General features: G+C 36.3%; 1 protein-coding gene across 2 annotated transcripts; it reads right to left on the reverse strand.

Annotated features, from left to right (window-relative positions):
- Positions 1–1682: 1682 nt before the first annotated feature.
- Positions 1683–22714, reverse strand: LOC128217488 (dentin sialophosphoprotein-like). 2 transcript variants are annotated; one of them, XM_052924646.1, is made up of 17 exons: positions 22609–22714; positions 22086–22142; positions 20823–20885; positions 13348–13407; positions 13135–13191; positions 11137–11289; positions 10340–10408; positions 7712–7822; positions 5507–5542; positions 5203–5274; positions 4966–5016; positions 4572–4637; positions 4343–4387; positions 3940–4083; positions 3540–3683; positions 3147–3284; positions 1683–2891 (listed from the first exon to the last, which is right to left on the reverse strand). In XM_052924646.1, exons 1-17 carry the CDS (start codon positions 22651–22653, stop codon positions 2418–2420), a joined length of 1785 nt encoding a protein of 594 aa, XP_052780606.1. In that variant the 5' UTR covers positions 22654–22714; the 3' UTR covers positions 1683–2417. The 2 variants fall into 2 exon arrangements, with proteins under 2 accessions (XP_052780606.1, XP_052780605.1); XM_052924645.1 differs by having other exon boundaries at positions 22603–22700.
- Positions 22715–25260: the final 2546 nt, after the last annotated feature.

The raw sequence follows: 25260 nt of genomic DNA on the forward strand, positions 1-25260 counted from the left end.
AGGCCATTTTTTAGCTTTAAGTTCTGTAGTTTGCGCATTCATCTTAACAAAAGTGGTTGTGAATGTTTAAGTTATGCACCTGGTGTCATTACTGGCCACACCCAGGGTTCACAGGTTTGGTAAACATAAATCTGGAAAGGTTTAAAAATCTTTTTGTGTGTTCGTTGGATCCATCTCAGCACAATTGCTTGTGAATGTTTGTTCAAATTGATCAATGTTGTCCTAGGATGCCCTTGACTTTGACCTTTTGACCAACTTTTTTTAACTTTTAAAACTACAGAAATTTTTACTATGAGTACAGTTTTGAAAGCATTTTTTTTTTGTCAGATGACTTTTACTTGGCACATATTAAAATAGTTCATGGAACTAATCTGCTTACAATACTTTCTGGGCTCAGATGTTGAACGTGCTACGTTTTCAGGTAAGCCAAACACAAAACATAAACCATATGTCTGTTGCCTTTTACCCATACATACATGCTCTGGATTGATATGACCACAAAAGCCATGCCAGTAGAGCATAGGCCCTTTTGGGCCTCTTGTCTTTATAAAGTGTTCAGCGATCAATTTGTTACTAGAAATGTATAAATAGGACACAAATGCCCCCACTTGACACATTTGTCACAAAAGCAAAGGCCATTATTTCACCCATAGTAGATAAATGTGCATCAAAATTCCAAGTTGCACAAGGAAAGAATGGGGGCATAAAAAGGCAATCTAAAACTGTTCACCCTCAAAATGAACTTTGCTTTTAACACTAATTCAAATTGACCTAGAGATAAAGACTTTTCTTGTAATTTTAGTAAGTCAATTTGACCACAGATGCTAAACTTCACATGCAGACATTTTGTTAAGGTTTATAATTTTAACTCACTTTTTCCACCAGTGTTGCACAGCCACAAACAAAACCCAAAATGCACAACTTCACATGCTGGTTAACATTCCTTAGTTTCATCACTTGCTCATATACTTATCAAGGTTGGAGTGACACAAGATTACATGCTTTAAATTAGTCAAGGACCAATACCCTTTGCTTACAAAGCATGCACTTGCCATACCTTAGGTGCACAATTCACCTGCTGCTTAATTTTGCTTTAAAGTTTCATGACTTTGGCTCTCATACTTGAGCACTATATGCCAAAGTTTTACAGTCAAGGATCACATAAAACCCTGTGAACACAGCTTCACATGCTGGTTACCATTGCTATCAAGGTTTTGGATTACCCAGTAATAATTTTACTTTAGGAGATACGCGTGTCAAGATTACATGCTCCTTTAGTCCATTTTTTAACAAGGTCATGGGCCATAACTCTGCATTAAATGGGAACAGCAGCACACAAAACCCAGTTGGATAACTTCGCATTCTATAAAATATATCTACATAGCCTTTATGACTGGTGACAATGTGATAATATCTATCAAATATCCTAGCCCTATAACTGGCGATAATGTTATAGTATCTTACAGTATCCTATGACTGGCAGTAAGATCCTAAAACACTGTGGTCTACAGTTGTTTCCAGAGGACATGATGTTCACTCAATTTGATCGGTTTTAAATAGGGAAAAATTCCAAAGAAATACGCACTGGAGTTTAGGCAGCAGTTCAAGTAATGTGTAGGCATGAATCAGTATTGGATGACTAAACAATTCTGCATTCCTTCAATTACAAATCTTGCTTCAACTTGATATTTTCAGCAGTTTAATGAACAAAATTAGGAATTACAACATACATGTATTACACAAAACAACTAACAGAAAATGCAACAGAACAATAAAATACAATAGCTACGTAAAAATGGTGATGAAAACATGCCAAAGTGTTCTTGTATTGCACTAACATAAGAATTCACGAACAGGCAGGTATATATTTCCAACTTAATTTTCGTTTCTTGTCTGTCCAAGCATATATTTATACAATTTAAAGAGACGGGTGGTTTGAACCCGTGATTATTTTACATACTGGCGTAACCACAGTGTCGCACGTAACCACTGTGTCCAAACCGTTAGTGCACAATGCCAGTGGGCACCAATAGTTCCATTCACATTCACATTATATATTAAATCTACATGTGTAATAAGAAAAATGAAGACTTTCTACGTACAAATGTTCTGGAATGAAAACTGAACACAGATCTGAGACAGGTTCTCATGTAGAAAATAACTAAAATTTAGGACATTTTTTTTGGCTTAGCATATATATGTTCTTTTTTTTATTATTTTGACAACATGATTCAAACACAGAATAATTTTATTGTATTGATTAACGAAGAAGTTTTTCCTCTATCTGTTTGTTGGTGGGTTATCATAAGCCTGGGGGCTCAGTGACTCTTGTATATATCTAAAACTCTCATGAGGCAAAACAATACAACCATGTAGATGAGGAATAAAAATATGAGGGTCCAATGATTTTTTTTCTTTTATACAATAACAGGGGTAACACTGTGTCCACTGTCTATGTCACAACTTGCAAACAGTGGCTGACACACAACATCAGCCTTATCACCTGCTTCCCCCACATTGTCAGTTGCACTGGGGATAGACAAGGCAGTGTCAATTGGTCCAATACTTGTGTTACACTTCCCTGTCATAGCTGGCCTAGAATCACTTAAACAAGGGACATCACCAGTCTCACTCACTGTTTGAGAGCCAAATGCCGGCTTTTCACTTCTGGTATCCCCTCCAGCAGTCCCGTTCATTATAGGCTGAGATTCTTGCTGACGGCTCTTGCTAGAACACAGTTTGTTCCCAGTGTCAATGTCATTACCAGTATCAGATGTGTTTGTCACCGGGGTTTCGTCACTGTCAATGCTGTTTTCCATGTCCGGTGATGATGGGCTGATGGAGTCAACACTGCTGTCGTCTGTTATTCCCACAGGGGCATTGTGTGTATTCTATTAAAGGAAAGTACAATTAAATTACAGGTTAAAATCATTCAATTTATCAAAACTTTGAGAAGATTTGCAGTTGACCTAATTGTTGCATTCCTTTAAAAACATGATGGTGAACACTGATAATGAATTTCTGTTAATGTTTTTGTTAAAAAAAATAATCGAAATTCACATTTATGCATGTTTATGAAAACTGGATTTTAAAATAAAGGTTCAACCTATTAAAGTGGGTCAAAGTGATCACAAGATAAAGTGTACCTTCTTGGGCCTTTCCCGCCCTTTGTTTGTCACCGGGGTTTCGTCACTGTCAATGCTGTTTTCCATGTCAGGAGACGATGGGCTGTTGGAGTCAACACTGCTGTCATCTCTTTTATCCACAGGGGCGTTCTGTGTATTCTATTAAAGGAAAATACAATTAAATTACAGGTTAAAATCATAAAATTATCATAAATTTGTGAATATTTGCAGTTGACAAAATTGTTGCATTCCTTCGAAACATGAATGTGAACACTGATTATGAATTTCTGTTAATGTTTTTGTTAAAAAAATATTAATGGAAATTCACATTTATGCATATTTATGAAAACTGGACTTTCAATAAAGGTTCAACCTATTAAAAGCAGTTCAAAGTGATCACAAGATAAAGTGTACCTTCTTGGGCCTTCCCCTGCCACGCCCTTTGTTTGTCACCGGGGTTTCGTCACTGTCAATGCTGTTTTCCATGTCAGGTGACGATGGGCTGATGGAGTCAACACTGCTGTCGTCTCTTTTATCCACAGGGGCGTTGTGTGTATTCTATTTAAAATATTACAGTAAAATTACAGGTTAAAATCATAAATTTACCAAAACATTGTAAAGAGTTGCAGTTAACCTAATCGCTGCATTCTTCCTTTCAAAACATGAAGGTTAACACTGATACTAAATTTCTGTTACGGTTTTTGTTAAAAAAAAGAGAAGGAAATTCATATTTATGCATACATATGGAAACTGGATTTTAAATAAAGGTTCAACCAATTAAAGCTGTTTAAAATGATCACAAGATAAAGTGTACCTTCTTGGGCCTTCCCCTGCCACGCCCTTTGTTTATCACCGGGGTTTCGTCACTGTCAATGCTGTTTTCCATGTCAGGTGACGATGGGCTGTTGGAGTCAACACTGCTGTCATCTGTTTTATCCACAGGGGCGTTGTGTGTATTCTATTAAAAAATACAGTTAAATTACTGGTTAAAATAATAAAATTATCAATATCAGAACTTGAAAAGTCTTACAATTGACCTTAGCAATTCACAGCTATTTTTGTGTCCCTTTGAAAAATGAATGGTTACAATTTGCTGATACAATAATCAATTTCTTTAAATTAGAAAATGAAAATTTGATCAGGCATAATTGTACCTATGAAAACTGCATTTATAATCAAGGTGCAACCTATTAAAGCGGTTAGAAGATGAAAGGTACCTTCTTGGGCCTTCCCCTTCCGCGCCCTGAGACTACTGGAACCTTCTGAAAAAACAAAACAACAACGTTATTTCACACATTCATGTAGTAATATGTCTATTTCAATTCTATTGTCTACATACTTGTACAATTACATACATATTTAAACAATTATGCCAAACTATTATTATAAATTACAAATACAATAACGAACATGATTATATGACTACATCTAAACTTCTGTACTGACCTCGACCTTGTTTGGGTTTGGTGGTCGACCTCGACCACGACCTGGTACCCGCTCTGTTACAGGTTTCTTAAGATGAACAGCATATGACAATGAGCAAATCAAAAATGCAGTTAAAATGTATAGTCAGATTGTTGCACAATTGAACAAATTCATGTACAAACAATACATTATTGCAATAATTATAACTGAATCAAGTCCACTGATTTTTATATGCATTTATTGACCTCAAGCACTAGGATAATTAACTAACATCATAAGGCAAACATATTATTGGAATGCAGATGCATTTCTTAAGGTTAAACTCTCTATCTTAAAAGAAAAAATGCTTTTGGAATGGCTTATCCTGAGCTGGAACACTTAAATCCAATCTCTACCCACAAAAATCAGCACTTACCTTTGTGGTGCTTGGAGGTCGTCCCCGCCCACGGCCAGCGACCTTCACCTTCTGTAAGTAAAAATTACAAAAGATCTAACATAAACTCATGAGAAATGAAATGTTCAGCTGTATGGTCTTTTTATGCAAAAATGTGGCCAAGTTGCTATTTCAAATCAAAAAGTGCGTTTACTAATAAGGACATACAAGTAAAGTAGCAAATGAAAGCTCTCTTAATGCAGGAACTCCTTTTCTTACCTTTGTTTTTTCTGATTTGGGACCAAACAGCTGCGCCTCAATCTGGTGAAAACGCGACTCGACATCCTCTTCCTGTAACCAGGAAAACTAACTCAGGTTCTTTTCTTCAGAGAAAATGGACTGGTTATGATTATATCTGAGATTTAAAATATTCATGTTCAAGAAGATCAAACTGTCTCATATGTTTACCAGGGTAAATAACATTTTTGAAATTGAAATGAATCTTCAGTACAGCAAAATTGTAGAAAATGGTTGTCCAGATTTAGATTTGCTGCCCTTGTGTTTACTTATTCATCATTCTTACCTTTAGTTTCTTCCTTTCTCTTTTACCCTTACTGCCCTGCATGAAGAAAGAAAAAGTCCATATAAACAAGAGCGGTCACAGACAGCTATATCCCTCGCCTCATGGGGGCATTTTTTGTAACGGAAGCCAATCAATGGTAAGGGTAGTTTCTCAGGAACATAAGAAATGCGTAAAATTAAGAAAGGGCAATAACTCTTTCAAAAAAGGTCAGATTGCAAAAGCTTGACAATATGCCCTGCGTCCCTATATAGTCATAAACGTAAGGGGAGTTGCGAAAAACCAATTTTAAATGTAAAATAAAGATAGGGCTATAACTCTTTCAAAATTGTTCGAATCGCAAAAGCCTAACAATATGCGCTGCGTCACTATATAGTCATCAATCTGTGAAAGTTCGGTAGAAATTGCATGAAAAACGTAAGAGGAGTTGCGAAGAAACAAATTTTAAATGTAAAAAAAGGGCAATAGCTCTTTCAAAAATGGCCAAATCGCGAAAGCCTGACAATATGTGCTGCGTCACTATATAGTCATCAATCTGTGAAAGTTTTGGTAGAAATCTCATGAAAAACGTAAGAGGAGTTGCGAAGAAACAAATTTTAAATGTAATATAAGCAAAGGGCAATAACTTTTTCAAAAACAGTCGAATATATAAAGCCTGACAATATGCGCTGCTTCACTTTATGATCATCAATCTGTGAAAGTTTGGTAGAAATCGCATGAAAAACGTAAGAGCAGTTGCGAAAAAACCATTTTAATGTAAAATAAGCAAAGGGCAATAACTCTTTCAAAAATAGTCTAATCGGGAAAGCCCTAATCTATGCGCTGCTTTATTTTATGATAATCAATCTGTGAAAGTTTGGTATAAATCACATGAAAAACGTAAGAGGAGTTGCGAAGAAACCAATTTTAAATGTAAAATAAGCAAAGGGCAATAACTCTTTCAAAAACAGTCGAATCGGGAAAGCCCAACAATATGCGCTGCTTCACTTTATGATCATCAATCTGTGAAAGTTTGGTAAAAATCGCATGAGAAATGTAAGAGGAGATGCAAAGAGATGAATGTGGGACGGACGGATGCACACACGCAGGCACACACGCACGAAATCGCGCCTACCATTACTATATCCCCTCGGCTTTTCAAGGATAATTAATTCATGGCACTGATTCTGATTTCTAACATCATTTAGATTGAACAGTAAGCATGTTACCATACACACATGTAGATCAAGATACATATGTGGAGAACAAAATAAAAATGCTTTATTTATACATTATATATATTAAAAGATTATACGTAAGAGCACTGCGCAGCCAACCCATGTATTTTCAGACAAAAATGGGTCATAACTCAGCATTTTTAAAAGACAAAAGAACGCACCTTGCATTACCTGTGCATATTGTCTCTGGCAAAATATGTACCTAGTCTCATTTTAATATCTGAATCAGGTTTTGAGCTATGGCCAAAGTTAAAGATTTCTTTGCAAAACACCGATGCCATACCTTGTCGACTATTTGCTTCAAACAGACAAGTTATTAAAATGCCGATAAGGGGTGTGACACCATGCACCAAATTGACACAGGAATGTTAAACTATTTCTATTTGGAAATAATCCCTTGAACACATGTACAGTATTTTATGAAGTTAGACCCATGCACCAAAAAATATTTAAATCTGTTTACCCTTTCATCACCTTTTTTTTGCAAATCCCTTTCAATAAAAAAAAATGAAAAGTGGCCATCACTCCATCAAACAACCTGGATTGTAACCCAAGTCGAACTTGACCGGTATTTAATGGTATTAATCATGTGTACAAAACTGTTGATCCTACCATGTGTTCTCGTTCGAAACATCGTAAAAACCAGCAAACAATACGGACGAAATTCTAAGGAATAACTCTGTTTAATACCAAAATATAACTCTACCTGTATTTGATGGCTATTAAGATGTGTACCAAATTTTTATTTATTCCATTGGTCAATCTTTTAATGATCTTCTGGACAAAACCAATGGATCGACCAACAAGCTTGCTTCTATATACTCCATCAAACTTTGTTCTGTTGGGGTGTTTTAAGCTCAAACAAAGACAGCTTTTACACTGACCAAATGGCACCATGTGTAACATGTAAATTACAGATAAACTTCTTAAATGATAAATCAGGCAATGATTTCATTTTCAAATGATTCTAAACTCCATTCTCTCACCATACCTTTGGTCTACCTCTGCCCTTTGATGTGCCAGAACTACCTCCGGCCCCTGAACTCCCCTGGCTGTCTGGGGAATCTTCCTGGTCAGACTCAAACCCAGACTCCATGTCCTCCTGTAACATGCGATAAACATTTCAAAATAAAGCATAGATAATTTTTGAATTACTTGTTTGAAGATTATTGAATGATCACTTGATTGCTATCATTGTTGCAATTGTGTAGAAATCTGGCAGGGGCAGGGAGCTTAGTGAGTAAAGGGCAAAAAGTGTTGTGCTGTGCAGACCATAATATTTTGATTATGATAGAAAATGTTTGTTCTTGCATTTAAACGAAGAAATGTAACTATTAGGGTGTCAACGGCTAATTGATATCTCTTCTTCCATTCCTTAAATGAACTGCCTTTTGGGAATTACAGAACACCTTCTGATATGTTCGGATTGCAAATCATAGCATAACAATATACATGAAAATTGATCATCTTGTTATTATCTGAATTGTGTCAGTAGGCCCAAAACTAAAATCAACCTTTTTGAAAGTGTTTATTTGTTATGTGTAAAATGTGTTGTTGTCATAAGTATTTCAAATTTAATTTTTAAAGTGATTTCAAGTGGTTTATTTTTCCCCACGTTATTGTGACGTAATTTGATTAACTGTTTCTGGTTACAGTAGGGTCATTCTATTTACAGAATGGGTGAGAAAGAATTCTTGAATGATAAAATTAACAATTTGTGTAAATAAAAGTAATAAATTGCAGGATTGATGTCATTATTGGGGATATGAACGCAGTTGGGCTGTTAAAAATACTTTATCCAGCCCAACAGCGTTCACATCCCCAATAATGACATCAATCCTGCGATTCATTCCTTAAATATATGTGGAATTGGAGTTATAAGCATATATAATAAAAAAATATTTAAAAAAACAACAAAGCTACAGATAAGGGTCGTAATGGGCGTAAATACACTTTAAAAATCGCCCATAACGACATAAAATCAAAGAGCTCTTTGTACCGGTATGATTAAATTAAATTAATAGGGCGTAACGTTCTTCCCAGTATTTTTGATCATTTTTACGATAGCCGTCTTGCTTAGTATTTTTGTCCGTTTTTACGCTAGCTGTTTTGCTTAAATGTTAAACCGGTTTGTTAAAATCGATTCACTATCCTACGCAATTTGTGCTAGGGGACGTAACAGCTGCATAGCGTTTTTTAATCGATTGCATTCTGTGTAAATCAAGTCTCTAGTAAAAATGTCTGCTCGGGGCCACCGTTTTCCAGCTAAAAAAGCTCCTTCTTCCCAGAAAAATATGCTATTAAACTTTGTTATCAGAGGAACTACTGAATCCACTTCATCTTTTGTTAAAGCAATAATAAATGATGTTATTCATGACACTGTTAATGTTTGTGTTGGAAATTCAAGTAAAAAGAATAAGCATGTTGGTGATAAGTTGCAGGAAAAAAAATTGAAAAAGCATGGTTGTCGGTGTAACACTTGAAACATTTGACACCAAAAGAGCTGTTCAGCTATGGCACGCAAAAATGAGAGATGAACCAAGAGAATTACAGAAGGCTATAAGCCAAGAAAGCAAATTAGTAATTAAATAGATAAGATGTTTAAATTAATCAGGACTTGTGAATTTAACATTTAAATTTTGTTTTTATATATGTGCTATACAATATCATTAAATAAAATAAGCCATTCATATTTGTAAATTATGTACCAATACATTTTAGAAATCTCCATTACACTTTAATGAATGACCCAAGGGTGTATCATGCACTTGAACTTATAAAGTTATCTGTAGCTCTGAAACAATACGAAATATCTTATTTTCACAACCACTCAAATCTGTGTAGGCATATGTCAGTCTCCATGATGGCAGACAAGCCCTACCAAAAAAGGCAGGGTGCCATCTTGCAATTTTTTTTAAATATTGTTTACAAATTATTCAAAGCGACACTTTCACACCTACATGTAGTACACATTTATGATCAATAACAGTATACAAAAAGAAACTGTTGATGTAAGTGACATTTTCCACTTATGAACACATACTTTTATCCCCTTTTGAACCAAGAGAATCAGGACTGACTAAAATCAAGCAAGCCTCCTGGTCCTGCATCGATGGATGCCCTTGTTGCTTAGGCCTAAAAAAAAAAATACATTTGGTTCGGGTTACCCGACCCTACCTACGGAATAGGCGCCGACCCTACCGTTTTTATAGTCAGTTTGAAAAAAAAATGAAAAACTAAAAAAAAAAAAAAATCATTTTTTTTTTAATTGCTTTTTAATATTAAGTTTAAACCTTAAATGCTTATACAGAAGATAGCTTTAACACCATTCTCCAATGATGAAAATTATATTCTCATATAAAACCTAATAAAAAAAAATAAAAAGCCTACCTACCCTACCTATTTTTTTTAAGGATGTAACCCTAACCAAACAATTTTTTTTTTAGGCCTTATGTATAACACCATCTTTTTAACCAATGTCAAACTGCACAAACATGGGCATACATGGAATTCATTTCTTTAATAATTCAATGCAAAACACTACTCGCTAGAAGCAGAGATAATACAATGTTTGCATCATACTTATTGTCATTAGGTTTTACGTATATGGACCCCTTACCTCATCACTGTTCACTTCCATATATGAAAGACGGGGTCTGCTTCTCCGCAATCTCTCTGGTTCAGACCTCTGTTAATAAACAAATCCAGGTTTGAATATATTCTAATTAAAGAAAGACAAATTTATTGAGCTGGCACCATCTTTTGAAGTATGATGGTCGAAATATTTTGACAAGGCACACTTATTTTAAAAACAAACACATGTCTGCCCCTTCTACTAAAATATGTATGTGTAAGAAACTGAATCAATTTCAATATATATGAAGGGTAGTGTTTTCATTTCAACATGTCTAGTTTTTCACTTTTTGTTTTCTTCAGTGTATATTTAGCTGATATTGTTCACATTGAAATCATATTTGGATTAAAAATACTAATGATTATAAAAGGGTAGAGTGAGCAAAGCCAGCATCTCTTTTAGTCATTAAGTTTTTACCTCATATGTTTTAAATGTCTTTGTAACCTGTTTTCAGCATGCAAAGAACCAAAGTTTGATGTGATGTCCCTTATTAAAGATGTAAAACATCAAATCTTAGATTTAACGTGGTGCTTATTGGACTTGGAGCTACAGACTGTTACTTAAACATAAGCTATAAGCTATAGACTGTATCCCAAACAGAGCCTATAAACTACAGACTATTCCCAAAATAATATCGCATGGGTTTATCCTAATGTAATTGCAAATAAAATATGGTAAACCCATGAAATGTTATTTAGTGTTTGTTTACAATTTCTTGAACTAGCACATCGTCACCTTTCAAGAGAAATATATTTAAGTGGGCTAAGCAAAGTTCTACATACTTTTTCTGATTTATGCTGCATTGTAGACTCGGATGTGCCATTCTTCTCATGTTTATTGCTCACAAATGAGGCTGTCTTGTCAACTTTCCTGGGCCTGCCTGGGCCTTGCTTCTTCATCCTTGGACGACCACGTCCCTTCTTCACAGGACCTCCCTGTACAGAAATGGGTAACATGCATGAGGCAAACAGAAGTGAAATCTTTTTATTTATTTACTAATGGATCCTTAAGGCTGCAAACATTTATATTGGTACTGGCCCAACCTGTGAGCTCATAAAAAAAGCCTATATTCAATATTCACAACATTTTTCAATTACTCAATTGTTTAAGCACAAGGTAAAATTTTATGCAACATTGGACAGATTAACTTTCATATTGTATATCCTCCATAACTATCGAGGAGTAAGAATGAATAGTCATATGAATTGAATAGTCATATTTCTAGTTTTGAATATGTATCATAACATAATTTAACCAAAGCAAACAATGGGTTTCATAGAACATTGTGCAAACTAGTGTGAAGAATCTTATATTCTGTTTTTCAGTTTTGTAAATGAGAAAGTCTGATTAAACTAGAGATTGCTTTTTTGAAAAAGCGCATGTCTCCCCCATTGTGTGGTCGTAGGTGAGAAATAATCAATGATGGACATGAAATTTGGGCCATCAATTAGTCATGACTAACTGATATACCAAGTATGAAGTTCATGGGTGTAAGCGTTCTTGAGCTATTGAGCAGAAACCGTTTCTTCACCTCAAGGTCAGTGACCTTGACCTTTGACCAACTGATCGCAAAATCAATAAGAGTTATCTACTAGTCATGACCAACTAGCATACCAAGTATGAAGTTCCTGGGTGTAAGCATTCTTGAGTTATTGAGCAGAAACCGTTTCTTCACCTCAAGGTCATGGTGACCTTGACCTTTGACCTACTGATCTCAAAATCAATTGGAGTCATCTACTAGTCATGACCAACTAGCATACCAAGTATGAAGTTCCTGGGTGCAAGCGTTATTTAGTTATAGAGCCGAAACCGTTTCTTCACCTCAAGGTCAGGGTGACCTTGACCTTTGACCTACTGATCTCAAAATCAATTGGAGTCATCTACTAGTCATGACCAACTAGCATACCAAGTATGAAGTTCCTAGACCCAAGGATCTTTAGTTATTGAGCGGAAACAGTTTCTTCACCTCAAGATCAGGATGACCTTGATCTTTAACCTAGTGACCCCAAAATCAATAGGGGTCATCTTCTAGTCATGACCCACTAGCATACCAAGTATGAAGTTCCTGGGTGCAAGCGTTCTTTAGTTACTGAGCAGAAACTGTTTCTTCACCTCAAGGTCACAGTGACCTTGACCTTTGACCTACTGATTTCAATCAAAATCAATAGGAACTAGACATCATGACCAACCTCACTTCAAAGTTTGGTGAACCTAGATCAAAGCATTCTCCTGATATTGCACGGAAATATTTTTTTACATTAGAGGTCACAGCGACGTTGACCTTTGACCTTGTGACCCCCCAAAATATAGGAGTTTTCTAAACCTCATGATCAACCTCCCTACCAAGTTTGGTGAACCTAGGTCAAACCATTCTCAAGATATTGAGCGGAAATGTTTTTTACATTGGGGGTCGCCGCGACCTTGACCTTTGACCCCAAAAACAATAGGGATCTTCTACACCTCATGACCAACCTCCCTACCAAGTTTGGTGAACCTAGGTCAAACCGTTCTCAAGATTTTGAGCAGAAATGTTTTTATATTGGGGGTCGCCGCGACCTTGACCTTTGACCTAGTGACCCCAAAAACAATAGGGATCCTCTACACCTCACGACCAACCTCCCTACCAAGTTTGGTGATCCTAGGTCATGCAGTTTTTCCAGTTATCGATCGGAAACGAAGTGTGACGTACGGACGGACTGACGGACTACCGGACTGACGGACAGGGCAAAAACAATATGTCTCCCCCAGAGAGGGGGAGACATAATGAATTAACACATTACCTTATACTGGTCATCAAGACGTGCTTTTTTGACAGGTGCCTCACCATCCATAATTCCCTAAATAACAACATTCAGAAAAGCATTTAAAATACACAGCCAAAAAAGACAGACTGAAAATCAATATCAACTGAGCTATTATCAGTATGCATACCAAGTTGGAAAACTCTACAACAAGATGTTCTGTGACAAAAAAAAATAAATGATTGTACAAACCATCTCCTCAGTTTTCCTGGGTCTCCCCCTGCCTCTCTTCTCCTTTACCTCGCCTGGACTCTGTAACATGTACACACGAAACTGTTGTTCACATTTTGATTCACAACACAATCACAAGTAAAATAATGTTGCCCATTTTTACTTGATTTTTTTTGCTTGATATTGTAATATCCTTATGAATGAACTATGCTCAGTACTGTAATCTGCTGTTTATATCTATATTGCATGATGGGATAACAGGGTACTTCCAGTAATAAGATCAACAATATGGCTGTCTAGATATATGTAGTTATAATCAATGTGTTTCTTATAACATCTAGCCCTTAGACATAACAGATATTGAGTTTTTACTTTTATTTAATTCAAACATATAATAACTACACTTAGCCGTTAAATTACAGGAAAAAAATATATCTTCTTAGATAACATTGTGATATGAGAAAGTATTATCCATGTGCTTTTGCCTTTCTGGTGCAGATTGGAAAATCTGACAAGATGTGGCTGAAGAATCAGCTACACTGCTTCACTGTATGCCAGAGAATCAGATGATGTTCCCATCACACAGGGTTCCCACATTTTTAAAATTCGAGACTTTTTCAAGTTTTTTTTTTGCAAATTCCAGACTTTCTCTCAACCTTTTTCACAGTTATTACAACGAAACATTTCAGTGAAATAACTTATTTGCCATTTTTGACATTTATTAAACAACTTGTTAAATAACATCAAATGTCATTTTCAAAGGGTTTTATTCTCAAAAACAAAACCTTTCACTTTCTGAACTTCTTAGACAATCATTGAACAACATGATTAACCTTTAGCATGCTGGCCTCTGTGAACAGTGTAGAGACGGATCAGCTGGCATGATCAGGGTCTAGGCTATTTGTATTTGCAACTTGGAAACTTAAAGGCTTACCTACCATATGTGCATAGAACAATGTGGACCCTGATCAGCCAGCATGGTTTGGTGCCGGTTGATCTCCTTACAATACCAATTTTCGTAATTGGTGGATAAATGAATACCTAAGGTAAATATAATCAAATATCACATTAAAAAAGTTTTTCTCTCTGAACAAAAACTTACTTTCTGAACATTTTTTAAAGCTGCACTCTCATAGATACTTTTTTATCAACTTATTTCATTTTTTTGTCTGAGATAGATCAACTTTTGAAGTAAATATTTGCAAACCAACGATAAAAGATTGCCAACAAAAGATCAGATCGCTAATTTTCATATTTATGTTCGAAAATTTATGTTTTATGGTTTATTAACGGTAAAATAAATATGCATAAAACACCAATTTTTGATCTTAAATATAAATATCTGTGATCTGTCTTTTTGCCAGCAGTCTTAAATAATTGTTTTTCATGGATTTTTGCCAAAATTGGCTCGCTCCAAGACAAAAGTAAGAAAGTTGTCAAATTGTTCAATCCGTAAGAGGGAAGCTTTAAACAAATATTGAACAACTTGAACTCATAACATCCAGTGTCATTTTAAAAGAGTTGAACTCTCTTTAAAAAAATCTACTTGCATCAATGAGCATGCAATTCAGCTATATCTGTCCATCAATCTTCATCAATCCATGGGTGAAAATGCAAAATAAGTGACTTTTTTGCACAAGTTAAAAACTATTATGATGTCTACTGGCCAGAGAACTGTGGTCTTCTCAATGTCTATAAATACAAGCAAGGTCAGTCTAAAGGCATGATCATTCATAGATTCACACTTGAATAGCAAATATTTGCCAGGCTGTGTAGCACTTCGCAGACTAGTAAAATCATTGCAATTAACATTCATGTATGTTATTGACAGCGTATTTCAAGTTTATTTTAATGAACTGTGGCCAATTTCACGTATTAAAATATATTTGATGAATGCATGGATCGCTAATTATCTGTTGTGACGGTGCTTTTGTCACTAGTAGTATGTAACCTAGCCGAATGTTAGGTAGGGTTTTTAGAGCTGCGCATGCGCTCTCTTGGATGTGTGCCTTGGAGCACAATGGACGTGTTCTGGAAATAAGAGAACAAGAAGAGCAAATATAGAGTGTTTTTGTGGGCTATAAAGGGTTCAAGTTTACTGATAAAGGGTATTTAGGACTAAGGGAACCAGGACACCCAAAAAACACTTCAGTGGTGTCAGAATATTAAAGAAAACACGCTTGGAACTTGTGTTTTTCACGAGAATTGCCATTATTTTGCGGGAAAATTACGTCATCCGTAAAAGTTTCGGACTATTTCAACCTTATTTCTGATTTCTCTGTAATTTGGACTTTTCATTGTGTTTGGTATTTTTTACTAGCCTTTGAAAATTAAGTGAGGAAAAGGAATTGCAGATTCATACAACAAAGAGTTCATTAGACGTAAAAGATCGACAGATAGGTTTGTGGGAATATTTTAGTTGATATTTTCATGCTGTAGCATTAGCAATGGACTTAAATTTATAAAGTTGGGGAGAGTGTGTTGTACAGTTGTTTGGCTAATTCTTCTGAAAATAAATTGCAAAACCAAAATGGAAAGAAAAAGTAGACAGCCCAGTCAGGAAGACACAGACTCTGATACATGCAAAAGTAGTGAATCAGATACAGATGATAGTATGGTGTCAATATCCAAGAGTTTACACTGTTCGAAAAAATCAGAATGTTGGCCAAGATCAGCAAGTCATAGGTCAAAGAGAATGAGACTGCAAAATAGGTTTTATTCCAGATCTCCTAGTCGAAATGGAATGAGAATTATTAAGTCAAAAAAGAAGAGAAAGTCAATATCCCCACTACGGTCAAATCAAAAATCAAAGCGCTCAAGGTCAAGGCAGAGACGTTTAAATAGACATCGAAGTTACAGTTCATCTTCTGGAAGCCGGTCAAGGTCACATCATAGGAGGAGACATGGAACACAGTTCTTCTAGTGAGGGTGAACACTCGTACGGTGGTGCAAGAGGTGATCCCAGGAAGTTGCCCCATAATTTGAGGTATGACGGGATTTCGAAATGGATATCGTTTGAGGTCAAATTTCAAAGTTACCGCCGGGTACTGAAATGGTCAGATGATGAGAGCTATGATTATCTTGCTTGGAGTTTGCAGGGTAAAGCGTTGGATCATTATTCTTTACTGGTTCAATCTGGTCACAGGTTAACGTTTCGTCGTTTGATGAAAAAAATGAATGAACGCTTTGGCTTTTCCGAATCTGAGGAAAATGGAAGATCAATGTTTCAACAAGCTTGCCAAAATGAGGATGAGGGTTTACATGATTGGGCAGACCGAGTCACTTTTTTAGCCATGTCAGCATATAGGTGTTTATCATCCCATATAATAGAGCGTGAGGCTATCAGGCGGTTCTGTCAAGGTTGTGAAGACTTAGAAGCAGGTCGATATGCATGTTTACGACATCCTGAAACCATGGAAGATGCCTTGAATTTAATTAAGGACTTTCAGTATACAACACAGGCCATGCACAGTAGCCGTAAGGAGGAACTGGAGCAAGTGCAAGTCAATACTGTGGATGAAACAAAACAGATCAAGATGATAGAAAGTCTAGCCCAAAGTATAAATGCATTAAAGGCTGCAAACAAGAAAAAAAAACCTGGTTCAATATCTTGTTATTTTTGTGGGAAATTGGGGCATTCCAAAAGAGACTGTTTGAAACGTAAGGAGGTAAGACGACGAAGGGCCGGGGGGCAACAGGTTGGTCCATGTGTTCAAAAAGGGCATAGGCAATGAAAGTTTGGCACAGGAGGAAATGCAAGTGGACGAATGTTTAAGCAGAGATAAGGATGCAGTTGTACAAAACCAGGAAGAAGAAACATCTGAAATTTTCGACAAGGAAGAGATTTGTGTAACATCAGTATTTAGTATTTCTAGAGGAACCATTGCAAAAAGTGGGGTCAACACGCCTACTACTGTTGTAAGAGAATCGGCGGAGGAAGTTAAAGGTTTAGTACAGGAGGATGTAGATGACACTGTTTTTTACAGTGAAAATGTATGCGAAGTTGGTTTGAAAGACTGCCCAGGGCAGTATAAAGATAGATACATATGTGATAAAGGAGGTTTTTTACCTCAAAAGAAATCACTGGCAACAATAAGAGGTGAAAAGAGGGTACCAGAGTATTTAGGGCACTCGTGTGAAAGTTCTATTGACAATCTAGATGAAAGCCAGCAGGACATGTTAGCTGACGAATGCTGGGGTGAGTTCTCAAGGCTGTTGGAAGAAGAAGTAGCGGTGAAGGAAACTAAAGAAGCAAATGTGAAGGTTAAAGCAGGAATTAATGTTGAAGAGAAAACAAAGTGGTCAGATTCAGTTGCGGACAGGACGACTAAATGTTCAGACGGAATTACTGGCGGTAATAGCCAGGGACTTTCTGATCAACGGCACCAGGGAGATAAAACCGACTTGACAGTCGGGAAGGCACTCAGGGGTGATGGTTATCAGGAAACTACTGATCAACGGCACCAGGGAGATAAAACCGACTTGACAGTCGGGAAGGCACTCAGGGGTGATGGTTATCAGGAAACTACTGATCAACGGCACCAGGGAGATAAAACCGACTTGACAGTTGGGAAGGCACTCAGGGGTGAAGGGTATCAGGGTACTACCGATGTTATTCGGGAAGCCATTTTCAAAGAGCCGTATCAAGAAGATAATACCAGTGTGCACAACTGTGAAGGTCTAAGGGATACGTGCGTCAGGGAAAATGGATTGTTTGAACAGGAATTTAGTACTGTGGAGTCCGGGTTGAACAGCAAGCAAGTATTTTACATGGACGTTGATTCTACCTGTTTGGTCAAGTTTCCACAAGAAGAGACAACGAATAGTCCATCTTATCGGGGGGCGTCACAGAAAAAACTTCTGGATGATCAAGATCAAATGGAAAGCTGGATAACATAACAGCTATGTTTGAGAACGGAGTGGTACCAAGAAAGGGAATAGGCTAGGTGATGAAATGCAATGTAGGAACATGAGGAACATTTGAATACTAATTTTAGAACAAACAAAGCGCTAATTTTTGAGGGGGGTCTTTTTGTAAAAGGGGGAGAAATTAGATATTTAGAACATCGTATTGACATAATAGAGACGAGTAGTAATCAAAATTGAATGTTCCAGTGATGTGATGTTTAGTACCATCACTCCTTCATGTTCCTAAGATATGGTATTTTTTACCATGGCATACTCTTATCTCTTAAGATATGGTATTTTTTACCATTACTTAAGCAATAGTAGTATTTTTTGCTACTAAAACAATACTGAAGTTCTAGGCTAACCGGTACAATAATTTATCTCTTGCAATCTTCCCAGTTAATTATGGTTTAAGGGGTCACAACATGTATTAATATATTAAGGGGTCACCACAGCGTTATCATTATTTAAGGGGTTACCTCATTTCAGTCAGTAGGTTATGGCTTGTTAAGGTTTAAGGTGGTTAGTCTAAGCTTCAGTCCAATTTTGGTCATATATGCAACTTGTCGGCACTTGGTTAAAAGGAGGTTACTTTTAGGTTGGTCAACTCTACCAACAATACCGGGTCTTTTATTTATAAAGTTATATATTTGATGAATGCATGGATCGCTAATTATCTGTTGTGACGGTGCTTTTGTCACTAGTAGTATGTAACCTAGCCGAATGTTAGGTAGGGTTTTTAGAGCTGCGCATGCGCTCTCTTGGATGTGTGCCTTGGAGCACAATGGACGTGTTCTGGAAATAAGAGAACAAGAAGAGCAAATATAGAGTGTTTTTGTGGGCTATAAAGGGTTCAAGTTTACTGATAAAGGGTATTTAGGACTAAGGGAACCAGGACACCCAAAAAACACTTCATATCCATGATCATTAATTAGCATACTGTAGATTAAAAATATCGTTGTATATAGCACCCACGATTCTTACTGACAGCATATATAAAGCGAATCCCGACAAACTGCGGCCAATTTCTTGTTTAAAATAACTTTTAAATGCAGACGGCAGTGACAAATAAACGCTTGCATGTGCTAATGGAAACCTTCTTAGTCTCTATCATTCAGCCGCTCTGATCAGAGTCAATTCAACAGAACAGTGTCAGATGCAAGCGTCTAGATGATCGAGAGTACTCACTTTTACTAGTTTCGTACCCAAAACAAGTCGAACTTTAAATATTACTTTTCCCGGCTTTTTCCCGATTTCAACCTCTAATCGCAAAATTCAAGGCATTTTCACGACTTTTCGATATTCCCGACTTTTCCCCGTTTTCCCGGTAGCGTGGGAACCCTGCATCACAAACACATTATTAATATTGATTAAATATTCTTTTAAATATTATCAAATTTGATGGCAGATTTATGATATTTGTACATATTTCACATAAATGTGTGTGAATCATCATTTACTGATATTTATTTAAATCAAAGTTGACGTCAAAAATTCTTCTACAGAATTTATATATTTCAGAATTTTAATAAATTTGCAATTATTTTTTAACCAGGTTTTCAACGAAAACCGGGTTATTAGAATGTGGTTGAAAAAATAGAAAAATGGTTTCTGCCCAATAACTTTAGTTAGCATTGACCGATATTGATGAAACTTGGTGTGTACGTAGCTTATGTGAAGAGCTAGCTTGGGATTGCTTTTGAGGGGGGTGGGGCTAAGGTCAAGGTCGCCTGTTACTTAAAATAGAAAAATGGTTTCTGCCCAATAACTTTAGTTAACATTGATAGATATTGATAAAACTTGGTGTGTAGGTAGCTTATGTACAGAGCTAGCTTGGGATTGCTTTTGAGGGGGGTTGAGCTAAGGTCAAGGTCACTGTTACTAAAAACAGAAAAATGGTTTCTGCCCAAAAACTTTAGTTAGGATTTATAGATATTGACGAAATTTTGTGTGTAGGTACTAGTAGCTTATGTGAAGAGCAAGCTTGGAATTTCTTTTGAGGGGGGTGGGGTCAAGGTCACTGTTGCTAAAAATAGAAAAATGGTTTCTGCCCAATAACTTTAGTTAGCATTGATAGATATTGATGAAACTTAGAGCGAAGGTAGCTTATGTGAAGAGCAAGCTTGGGAGGTGGGGTCAAGGTCACTGTTCCGTAAAATAGAAAAAAGTTTTTCTGCCCAACAACTTAGTTAGAATTGATGGATAGTGATGAATCTTAGTGTGAATATAGCTTATATGAAGCTGCAGATTGAACTTGCTCATACAACAAATTAATTGGCTATAATTTCTGATTGCCCATAACAAAAACCTGGTTTCGTCGCATCGCGGCGCTTCTAGTTTATTTATTATTTTGAGTAATTTGTCATTTAATTTATCCAAACAATTAATAGATCTATTATTCCAATATCACATCATTTTCAATTTTATAAGACTGTTTTTAAAATGTTATAACTAAAATTGCCTAAAATCATACATAAAAAATTACAATTGAATATGATATATTATGAATTGCTATGTTTTTCATGCATCCAATGACCACAAATCCAAGCTGGTAACACTGTTATGGGTTTGCAAGAAAAAATACATACAGGACTGACTGGCTGTTTTCTTGGTCTCCCTCTACCTCTCTTTTCCATCACTTCTGCTGCTTTCTGTCCAAGCAAAATTTAAAATTCAGATCAGTTCAGGTTAATACAGTACACTCAACAAGTTAGACCCACTTTCCTCGTTCACTCCAAGGGATAAAGTTAATGTAGTGATGATCGAGTAACTTCCTCTGAGGTTTAAACTGTTACCCTCGCTAAAATCCCACCGAGTTCCTCTGAGTGGCTGGTTTACCGCCGAGTCTTATATGAACGATTTACGGATAGCATCGAGTCGTCTGATTTTAAGACCCCACGGCGGAACTCTGTGTCTAATCAGATAAGCAAGAAATCATTCTTGTTCAGAAGTTATTTGTTTTTTAAGCTTATGTACATTGTAAATCATACAAGATTCTTACCAGCGTTTAATTTGTATTTGTGTCTTTAAATGCCAATTAAATATTGACTTGACTTGTTAATAGTAAACATTGAATCATTGATGTATTTCCACTTATTGTATTGTATCATAAAACAGCCGACATTTTACACAATTCTAACCATGACCTCTGACGTCACGCGAGTAATCAATACAATATAAGGAATATACTGTTTATTATTGGTGATTAAAAATAGCTATGACGTTTTAGGGAATATTTCCACAGAAACCGAGGCAAGGTCTTTATCCTTGCGCTCTGAACTTTGAACGCGTGTTTGACTACCTGATTTTCGGAAAATGTGTAAGAAATAACCTAGCCTTTTTTTTCGGAAATGTGTTTATCAATGAATTCAGTCATTAGTAAAAAACAGGTTTATAAGATGCATGTGCAAATAGTGAAATACAACTGCATTCTTGTGGTAAGCTAACTTCATGAAAAATGGGCGGAGGAAAAAGAATAATAGCAATTTACTAGAGCAGTCATAATCGATTGAGTTAAGCGTAGATTCTTTTCAAGTGTCTGCAGAGTTTCACTGAGTTTACCTCTCTGAGGAACGCCATGTTCATAATTCTTTGGTCGACTGATCACCCTCCAAGGGCCTTAAATTCAAACTCCGAGGAAAGTGGACAGTCGATAAATTCATTGTGTTGGCCGCGAAAGCAAAAATCCATGGAGGGAAACGGAAAGTGGGTCTAACTCATTGAGTGTATTGTACTTTTGATAAACAAATATATGTAGATCTTATATCATATTCCTTATATCGTATTTGCTATTCAAACAATCATACAAGCACGCTGTTCACACTTAAAATTAAATCACAGTTTTAAATTACCACAATTTCATTCCCATCTGCCAGACTTTGGTCCTCTTCAGACAAATTTTCAGCATCCTTCATGAAATTATAAAACAAAAACAAAGGTAAATCTTGAGAGAAATATTGATACTTAGTTTTTCATTGGTCCTAAAACAAGTTTCAAATATACAGGGGAAAACCATGCTAAGATGTGTGGTATCGTTCGATACTAGTACCCAGTATTTTTAAAACTTCTTGCTGCTCTATCTAGATATTTGAACAGTTGAAAAGAATATCCCGAGCCACCTTAAGTATACAATCTAACCACCATCCCGATGAAAATTTGAAAGTATTTATATCCAACATAACCTTAAATTATAATTACTTATACATCAATCTGTGTTATCTCTGAAAGGTGAACACGTTAAAAACAACCCAGATTTACTTATTTTGAAAAACACCAACACATTTTTCTTATTTCTTGTCATAATATTTATGTTTAAAAGGAGTCGTATAATTTCGTTACAATAAGCATAAATAGAAAGCAAATACACACACTAACAGATAACTGATCAGCTTCGTTTTCCATCTCATTATCGACGTCCATCCTCTCTTGCTCGCTACTGCAGGGAATAAACTAGTATCGCACCGGTATAGCTGGGTCACGGAGCAGGAAATAGTAACCGCAGGAAATCAGTTTATTTTGGAGCAGACAACAATTTCCACATGTAGCGCTCATTGTGGCTAATTAATTTAATCATGAATATTTTATTGCGTAAATAGTAATGCAATGCAATAATCAATACAACATAAACAGGTTTATTTAGCATTTAAAACAAATTATTCTAATCAAAAGATCTTACTCAATCGACATCACTGTTCATTTTGAATGTTTAAATGTGTAACGTGCGAGAATAACAAGGCCAACATATCCCTTCAGAGAAAAGCATGCTCGGCCATGAAGGTGTCCACTGGTCTTTATATACAATGAATTCTCAATCCACACGGACCCCGAGCTTTGATAATTTGCATTTTCACCAACCAAGTACATCAGCGTACTATGAAGGCACTTACATCTATAATGGAATGATATACTATGAACCGGTCGGTTTATCATGCATATATAAAAAAATAACTGCAGTGATCTCAATTCAGACTTGTTTAATAATCACCTTAGAGACTCTCCGTTATGTGGTCACTGTTATACTGAAGAAAATGCCGAACATTACTTCTTTAACTGCTCACTATTTATAGTCGAAAGGCAGAGACTTTTTCGTAGCACTAGACAATTTCATCCTCTGAGCACAAACTACTTTTCGGATCTTCCAACCTCTCGAATGATGATAATGTTGTAATATTTAGTTACGGAAGTGCACCACTATATAAAGTCCAGTAATCGCTTCTTAGACACTCCACAGTAAGCACAAGGAGCACTCCACCTCTCTCTCCCATCTTTCACCTTTTCTCTCTTGATATCTCTAGCTAGCTCTCGTCAATCTTATTTCTCCCACCTCAGATAAGTAGATCCAATAATTTAACCATGCTAGATATTCTTTTCTCCCACCTCAGATAAGTAGATCCATTAATTTAACCATGCTAGAGTTTACACACCACCATTGTTATTCCCTATGTAATTCAATGTAAAATTATAATTTTTAGACAACATTTAAAGGCATTTCGAGCGAATGCAGGCTATGATAACCACATATATTCTTAAAGTACAATATTTAAATTACCTTTTAAGCCAATAAAAAAGGGGGGTCAAGTTATTCCTTAGAAAAATCACTCCACTTTAAAAAAACTCTAAAAATTGCACCGTCCGCCATGACAGATCTTCAAAAATGACCTTTCAACTATAGGGCAGCGGTTTATGCTTTAATCTCTACTCTAAATGATAAATCAAGCAAGAATAGATACTTAAGGTATAAAAGTTTCAGGAATAATGATAGTTTTGATTGACAGTGTATTGAGCATGTGAAAACATGTCTATCAATCATAAGAACATTTTTTTTATTGAGAATTTTCCACACAACGGAAGTACATATGACGTAATGGTGACGTCATTCCTAGAAATTCTTATCTTGCCCACGGGCGAAGATAAAATGCCCGTATGGAACTTCTTTTAATGGTCACCACATTGTAATTACCTCCCTTGTTGAAGACTGTCGTATGTAGCGCATCATGGAAACCTTGTCTGGTGGCAATATTAAGAACGCTAGTTAATTATTTATCGCTTCAAATGTCACCAGAAAACAGTTTTCACGCACCTTTCAAGAAATAATGCTTCACTCTTCTTAGAACTATTTAAAGAACGATCAGACCATTAACATACTCTGAATCACTGCGCGAATATCCATGACAACCACGAATTATCGCATATCCATACGCAATTATTTTCATTAAGCACAAAAGAGTTCCAGCAAAAAAAACAAACATTTTTACTTAATTTTGTTTAACTGAGGTGGGAGAAAAAGCATCTACCATAGCCGCTCGTGTAAGATAGGTTCATCCCGACCCTCGCGCATGGTGTTTTGCGGAAACTCGGTAAACCTCCTTTCCGCAAAACACCTTACGCTCGGGTCGGAATGAACCTATCTTACACTCTCGGCCATGGAAGATACTTATAATTTTGCCCACAGCGAAGATAAAATGCCCGTACGGAACTCCTTTTTAACGGTCACCTCATTATAATTACCTCCCTTGTTGAAGACTGGACCGTCAGTAGCATCAAGGAAATCTTGTCATATGGCAATATTTAGAACGCTAATTAATTATTTCTCGCTTCAAATGTCACCATAAAACAGTGTTCACGCACCATTCAAGAAATAATATATGCTTCATTTTCCTTAGAACTATTTAAAAAGAACGATTTGACTATTAACATTAACTGGATCACTGCGCGCGTATCCATGAAAACCACGTGCTATCGCATATCCATACGCAATTATATTCACTAAGCACAAAAGAGTTCCAGCAAAAAAATACATTTTTAATTAATTTTGTTTAACTGAGGTGGGAGAAAAAGCATCTACCATAGCCGCTCGTGTAAGATAGTTTCATCCCGACCCTCGCGCAGGGTGTTTTGCGGAAACTCGGTAAACCTCGTTTCCGCAAAACACCCTACGCTCGGGTCGGAATGAACCTATCTTACACTCTCGGCCATGGAAGATACTTATATTCTTACACTTAGCTAAGCTTCTACTTTATCTGTTAT

This window comes from Mya arenaria, chromosome 14 (genome assembly GCF_026914265.1).
Source record: "Mya arenaria isolate MELC-2E11 chromosome 14, ASM2691426v1".
Taxonomy (NCBI): domain Eukaryota; kingdom Metazoa; phylum Mollusca; class Bivalvia; order Myida; family Myidae; genus Mya; species Mya arenaria.